This window comes from Gadus morhua, chromosome 20, assembly GCF_902167405.1.
Source record: "Gadus morhua chromosome 20, gadMor3.0, whole genome shotgun sequence".
Lineage (NCBI taxonomy): Eukaryota > Metazoa > Chordata > Actinopteri > Gadiformes > Gadidae > Gadus > Gadus morhua.
The window spans coordinates 2039822-2047321 of NC_044067.1; the positions used below are offsets into that span (position 1 = coordinate 2039822).

The window sequence follows — 7500 nt, forward strand, 5'->3', positions numbered from 1 at the left end:
GGAGACGCGTCCGGGGAAGGAACGGGAAGGTTCGGCTGGTACGGAGCCGAACCTTCCTGTTCCTTCCCCTCCGTCAGGTGGAGGTGTGCGTCCCTTCCCAGCGGCGGGGCGGGGGGGGGGGTCTCATTAGGCCCGTGTTAATTCGGAGGGGCGCCCGTCGGAGGGGACAGGGGGGGGTGCGGGGAGCTCATGTTGATCCTGTAATTTAGTGTCAGTGAGTGGGCTAATCCCCTCGGAGACTGAAGGCAGGGCTGGAGCTCACCAGCCCCGCACCGCGCGGCGAAGGGGGGGTCCCAGCACGCACACACACGCACGCACGTACACTCGCGCACGTAAATACACACACGCACGCATGTATGTACACACACACACGCACGCATGTATGTACATACACACACGCACGCATGTGAATACACACACGCATGTAAATACATACACATACACTCACGCACGCACATAAATACATACACACACGCACGCATGTAAATACATACACACACACACATCTAAATACACGCACGCATGTAAAAACATACACACACACCCACACATGTCAATAAATACACACACACGCATGTAAATACATACACACGCACAAACACACACACACACACACACACACACACACACACACACACATGCGCAAGGCATATGTGAGTCACACATACACCCCCACAAAACATTTACTCACACACAGAGAGACAGACAGATGCGCGCAAATATATAAATATATATATATATATAATATATATATAAACCTACGCACACAGATACAACACACCTTCAGGGCAGAGTGTGACTCTGTTGCCGTGGGGACGTCAGAAGTTCTGTCCAGGATGATGTCACGTCATGATGGTGTCCGGAGCCAGAGACGGACGGGGTCAGACGGGAGGACGGAGGGGGGGAGGAGGGAGGGGGGGGGAGGGGGGGAGGCGATGGTTCTGGTGTCTGGATGCTAGCCGTGTTAGCAGCCCGGTGGAGGACGCCGCTGCAGTAGGAGAACGATATCAACGTGTGGAAATTGAATGTGGAGATTGAGCCTGCGTGTGTGTGTGTGTGTGTGTGTGAACCTGGTTGTGTGTGTGAGTGTGTCTGTGTGTGTGAGTGTGTATGTGAGTGTGTGTGTCAGTGTGTGTGTGTGTGTGTCAGTGCGTGTGTGTGTGTGTCAGTGTGTGTGTCAGAGTGTGTGTGTCGTGTGTGTGTGTCAGTGTGTGTGTCAGTGTGTGTGTCAGAGTGTGTGTGTCTGTGTGTGTGTCAGTGTGTGTGTCAGTGTGTGTGTCGGTGTGTGTGTGCGGGCGGTGTGCAGCGTGTGCAGTACAGCTGATAGGGCTCCTCTCCCTCCTCTCCCTCCTCTCCCTCCTCTCCCTCCTCTCCCTCCTCTCCCTCCGCTCTTCCTCTTTAATTGCATGAAAGGGAAGCAGAGGAGATTGGCGGCGGTGCTGCAGCGGGCGGGGAGAATGGATTCACCGTGTGTTAGTATGGGCAGCCCGGCGCCCGGGGGGGGGGGGGGGGGGGGGGGGGGGGCCCCGGGCCCTTCACGGTCTCACAGGTGAGCCGTGCCACCTCATGCCTCATGCCCCCCCCCCTCCCTCCACTGCCCCCCCCCCCCCCCCCCCCCCCCCCTCCTCTACTATCACTCCGCCCCGACTGAACAGAGCCGCTCCTAGAGGAATGGCCCCCGCGCCGCGGCCCTCAGACCGCCGCCTCTTATCGAGATGTTTACAGCGAGCAGCGATTCTGCAACACGGCCCCCCCGCGCCGGAGACGGGCCCCCACCGTTCCACTTTCTTAACTGTGATTACCGGGCCCCCGCGCGCCTCAATATCCTCTCCCCGAGGGGGGGCCCGCCTCAGATATCTCCCCCCTCGACCTTTTAAAGAAGTGGCACACATCACCCCTGGAGCCCGCCGCGACCGGGGACGGTTTGATGCTAACGTGCCCCCCCCCCCCCCCTCCCTCGCTCCCTCTCCCCCCCGCCCCCCTCCCACACAATGGGGCAGATTGTTGACAGCCGCCCGGTGTGATTGAAGCCTTTGTCCGTCGGCCGGCCTTACCTCATAGGTATTTCCGTGCGGCGCAGGTCTTTGTGTAACGCCATCGCTGTAATGCATCTGCCCGGCGTGGGCTAAGTGGGAGAGAGGGGGGAGAGAGGGGGAGAGAGGGGGAGAGAGGGGGAGAGAGGGGGACGGGCAGTGCTCCTCTCTCTCTCTCTCTCTCTCTGATGTCGCCTGGTAACCAGGCCGTCCGTACGGCTGACGTCTGACGAGCGCGTCGTGTTCTGACGCCCTCGGAGCGGGCGGACGATGATGTAACCCCCGGAAACCGCGAGCCCCGCTCGGCGCTCGCGGTGTTGTTGTCGTCTGAGACGGGTGGATCTGGGTCATCGCTGGCTTAGGACGGACGGACGGAACAGACAGACAGACAGACAGAGGACGCGTGTAGCTCCACCTCCCCTGGCGTCAGACGGCGGGGATGTTGGGAGGAGCACGGCCCTCGGTGCAGTGGTGGTCTCACCAGGAAACCCTGGTCCCTCCCACCCTTCCCCCTCTGCCCCGCCTCCCTAGGGGTGTGTGTGGGTGTGTGTGTGTGTGTGTGTGTGTGTGCGTGTGTGCGTGTGTGTGTGTGTGTGTGTTTGTGTGTGTGTGTGCGTGTGTGCGTGTGTGCGTGTGTCTCCCACCAGGGGAATAAGATTAGCGTGCCTGCGTGTGCAGCCTGCGTACGCCACTTGACTCTGAATGCCGCGGTCGCGGTGGAATAATGCGAGCGTTGCCGGCGTTATGAGACGGCTGTTACGGCGCCCGGGCCTCGTCTGCACGCCGCCGCACGTGTTTGTATTTTCCAAGACGGGCTGCGTTGCAGCGGCGGCGGCGGCGGCGGCGGCGTGTTGTGGATGCGGCGGTAAGCCGCTTAGGGGCCGTGCAGAGCCGTGATTTCAGGGTCCTCCTCTGCGGCGCTCGCTCGGAGCCTCGGAGGCGGCGGCGGTGCGTCGGGTCAGCCCCGCTTCCACCCTCCCTCCTCCAGAACGGAAGCAGCACCCAGGGGCCCCCCGCTGCACCCAGGGGCCCGACGGCCCCCCCGACGCGAGGCTGTAGAGATACATTTGCATGCCTCTTGTCGGCTTCGTTCCGCCGGCGTTCGGCTGCAGCAGAGCGCTGGATGCTGAGTGGGAGGGAGAGGAGAGCTGCTCTGTTTATGTTCGTACCGACCCCCCTGCTGTCTGTCAGTCCCTGAACACACCGACCGGGCTGAGGGGTCTGTGCTGCTGGCGTGAAGGGCACATGAAGACGGTGGACGGACCGCGTTGATGCAGAGCTTTTCTAACCAGCGGCACCTCAAAGCGCTTCGTCATTCACCCATTCACACGCCGACGGCGGTGTCGGCCACGCAGGGCGACAGCCAGCTCGTCAGGAGCCGTCGGGCTGAACGTGAGCTGTCAGGGGCACCTGGATAGCTAGGAGGAACCAGGGATTGAACTAGCAACCTTCTGGGTACCAGCCAACCCGCTCTACCTCCTGAAACGCATGCCACACCGATCCGCTACGAGATCCACGGCGACCGGGAAGAGTAGCGTCCAAGTGGAACAGCTTCGCACCCGATCTCTTGAGGTTCTGGTAACAGACCAGATCCTTGTGTCTTCCTTGTGGGGGGGGGGGGGGGAGAGAGGAGAGGGTGTTCTTCTCCTCCTAGCCCGGGGGCTCCTCTGTCCCACAGATTGGGTGGCGTTCTGAAAGTGAACTGCGGTGTGTAATCTCAGGCACAGGCCCGGGTCAGCGGAGCGCTTATCACGGGGCTGCATCGACAGGGCCAAAAGGTACCTGCAGGAGTACCACAGGCACACACAACACCTGAGAGCCGGCTGGACACGGCTCAATTAGACGTCATCCACACTGCGGGCCGGGCCCGGGGACGGCAGGTACACCGCTTCTGTCGCGCCTTTGTTCGCGGACAAAAGGCTCCCCGGCGCATTGAGCGAAGACGAGGGCAGTCTTTACCGAGCGGCGGCCAAATAATGACTCATTGTTTAATCTAGATAGCCCTCTCTCTGCGTTCGCCTGCTACTGAACTCGATTTATAGACCCCGCGCTATTAATAATGGACTGCGTTCAACAGTTGCTGAAGGAGGCGGGCAGACCGCGGGGGGGCGGGCGGGGTTATAAAGGAACGGCCGGCCCTTATCTGAGGGCCGATTAGCTAATGCGCTCTGCATTGTCTGGGTTCAATCATGTTTATTTGATTTTTCGTTTTTCCTGAATGGGAATATGTACTGTAATTGAAGTACAAGTCTAAGAGGGGGTTTCACTTTGCACACTTTAGCCAACAAACAAGATTAGGGTCCCTTCATGTCTATATATTTTATTTTTAACAAAGCATAACCTCGCTGTGCAAAAATAGAGAACCTGAACTGCTTTACCTCTACATCCACTTCACAACAACCATGACCCACGACATACTCATTCAATTCAATTCCATTCAATTCAATATTATTTGTATCGCCCTTAATCACAGGTCCAGCCTCAAAGGGCTTAACAGGCCGTATATTTATGACCCCCCCCCCCCTGACCCTTGCCCCCCAGAGGGCGAGAAAAAACTCCCTTAATTAGCAAGGAAGACATTTTGAGAAGGAGCTTAGAGTGGGGGATCCCTCCTTCAGACTGAGGGATCCCTCCTTCAGAGTGGGGGATCCCTCCTTCAGAGTGGGGGATCCCTCCTTCAGAGTGGGGGATCCCTCCTTCAGAGTGGGGGATCCCTCCTTCAGAGTGGATCCCTCCTTCAGAGTGGGGGATCCCTCCTTCCAGGGAGGGAGTGCAATGGCTGCCATAATTGACACATACACACACACACACACACACACACACACACACACACACACACACACACACACACACACACACACACACACACACACACACACACACACACAGTCCAAACGTTTGAACCAGTCCTCATGTGAGTGGAGCCACACCCCCTTAACCCCGCGTTGTCTCCTCCTGCCCCCCCCCCCCCCCCCCACAGGGAGAATCCTCAACAGGTTCTCCAAAGACATCGGCCAGCTGGACTCGCTGCTGCCCTGGACCTTCGTGGACTTCATCCAGGTGAGTCCCCCGGGCGCCGCCCCTCCTCCGCCGCCGCCGCCGCCGCCGCCGCCTCGGAGGGGAGGCCATTTCACGGCTGGCTGGCCGTGCTCCGTGGGCCCGGCGCTCTAATCTGGAAACAATTACCGTGGGATTACCGGCCGCGCCACCCAGCGCACGCCGCACACATTTAATAATAAAAGCGTCTGTGCATCGGAAGAGGGCGTGGCCCGCGCCGCCGCCGCCGCCGCCGCCAGAGGCTCAGCACTCAGGGGGATGTGTGCCGGTCTGGGGAGGGGGGGGGGGGGGGGGGGGGGGGAAGGCTACAGTAGAAATAATGTCAACAAGGAAGAGATGGGTTTGATGCCGGGTCAGACAACAGGGTGGAGGACGGGGAGCGGGCGGTGGAGGTGGGGGTGGTGGAGGTGGGGGTGGTTGAGGTGGAGGTGGGGTTGGTGGGGGTGGTGGTGGTGGTGGAGGTGGGGGTGGTGGAGGTGGGTGTTGTTTCAACAGGAGTGCAGGGAGGAGTGGTGTTCGTGGGGGGGGTTTGGTGGTGGAGGTGCTGGAGGGGTGGTGGAAGTGATGGTGTTTCAGGAAGGGTGACGAGGGTGTTGGTTGTGGAGTGGTGGTGTCGGGTGGTGTCGGGTGGTGTCGGGTGGTGTCGGTTGGTGTCTGTGGGTTGGTGGAGGTTTGGGAGGTTGGTGGTGCTGGAGGGGTGGGGGTTGGGTTGGTGGTGCAGGGAGGGGTGGTGGTGAGGGAGGTGGAGGTGACGGTGTTTCAACAGGAGTGCAAGGAGGGGTGGAGGTGGTGGTGGTGTTGCTGGAGGGGGGGGAGGGGGTCAGGTCATCTGAAACGGATACAGACGGGGGGAGGGGGGGCTCGGGGAGGGGGGGCTCGGGGGGGGGGGGGGGGGCGTGTCTTCCCGGGCCGCGGTGGCCAGCGGCCGCCCTGCCGCGCCGTGGCGGGTCGGGTTCCGGCGCCCGGGCCGCGGCAGTGACAGTGCTCCTCCAGCGGAGCCTGCGGAGATGAAGCGGCTCACGGGCCGAGCGCGACAAAGGGGGGAATGTTGAGCGCACAATTCAAGGTAGAAGGGCGGGCGTGGCCCCCTTGGTCAGGGCCGAAGAATAGAACAAAAGCCGCGCTGAAAACGAATCCCTGCGCCACAATGCCTGAGTGATGTTTGTGGCAGATACCCATCTCACCGGAGACAAAAGCCATCTTAAATGCTGAACGCACAAAGGATCATACCACAAAAGGGTTTTGTCTGCTATAGTTCGAGGAAAACCCCCCCCAGCCACCCCCCCTGTCCCCCCCCTCCTCCATTTTGATAGTAACATGAATAATGGCGAGGGGGAAAAATAATAACGGCGAGCGAGGAAGAAGTAGCCAACCTGTAGGTCTGGCTAAACGGAGCAAAGAGAGCAGATAAAGTCGTGTCAGAGAGCGGGCTGCTGTTGAGCTACGGTCGATCGCAAAAAGGGCCAGACAGCAAACCGCAAAAAAGTGAGGGGTCGGTGCGCTGTGTGTGGCGGCCGGATCGCAGCCCTCCACGCCCGACCGACGACACACACGGGCGTTTGTGAGGGGAGATAGAGGTTGTCGTTCGGGACAAAGTACTTTTTGTTGGCGGCTCTTTTTGGGCCGTGCATGCAGGTGTCTTTCACACCGAAGCCCCTTTAATGCTTTCAGGAAGGACGATTCTCCCTCCTTTCTGTCGGCATTTAGAAAGTATTAGCGGGAGAGAAAGGACGGGGATCCCTGGCCATTGTTGCCCGTGTGCAGAGCGCACATTTCCCCCCGCTCTCATTGTTTAAACGGTTGTCAGAGCGGAATGGAGTGAAACTTCATAAACAATGCCCTAAATGGTTTATCTGTCTCCATGGGAGAGGCCCAGCTTCTGTGTGGGGATTTGCAGAAGAGCCGGTTCCTTTATGGTGGAGTAAGCACCTCTCTCCAGCCCTCCGCCCCTCCCATACACGCCTCAACAAGGGGATTCCCTGCAAGCGGCCGGCCCTGGAAACACCCCAGAGCCCGGCCCCTGCCCCCCCTGCCCCCCCCTGCCCCCCCCCTGCCCCCCCCCCTGCCCCAGTGCCTTTTATTTGATCTCATTTAGTCGCCGTTTAGCGTATTGATAAGCTTGTTCTCCGCTTTCTCCGGAGTTCGGTGGCGGGGACAAAGACACAAATGTCAATTAAAGGAAAAAGCCTCAGGGGTCGGCGACGGTGGGCTTTTGTCCGGACTTGACCTCTGACCCCTGGGCCGGCTGTGTTTCCACACAGCGGCCCTCGGAGGGGCTGACGGGACAATAGGTGAGGTTAGGCCCCGAGGAGCCGTCATCGACCGGCCCGCCCGTCAAAGCCACCGACCGCGGGGGGCCGTTATCGTCGACACTCCCGGGGGGCCCCTACCGGCAGCCCTGTCAGAAGGG

General features: G+C 60.0%; 1 protein-coding gene across 3 annotated transcripts in view; it reads left to right on the top strand.

The window, feature by feature from the left end:
* The window catches only part of LOC115533068 (multidrug resistance-associated protein 4), a 53340-nt gene that overhangs the window by 20866 nt on the left and 24974 nt on the right, over window positions 1-7500 (top strand). For all 3 annotated transcript variants that reach the window (XM_030343267.1, XM_030343266.1, XM_030343265.1), the window contains one exon: window positions 5014-5093. In XM_030343267.1, the coding sequence (XP_030199127.1) occupies window positions 5014-5093 (80 nt within the window). The remainder of the gene's footprint in view (window positions 1-5013; window positions 5094-7500) is intronic.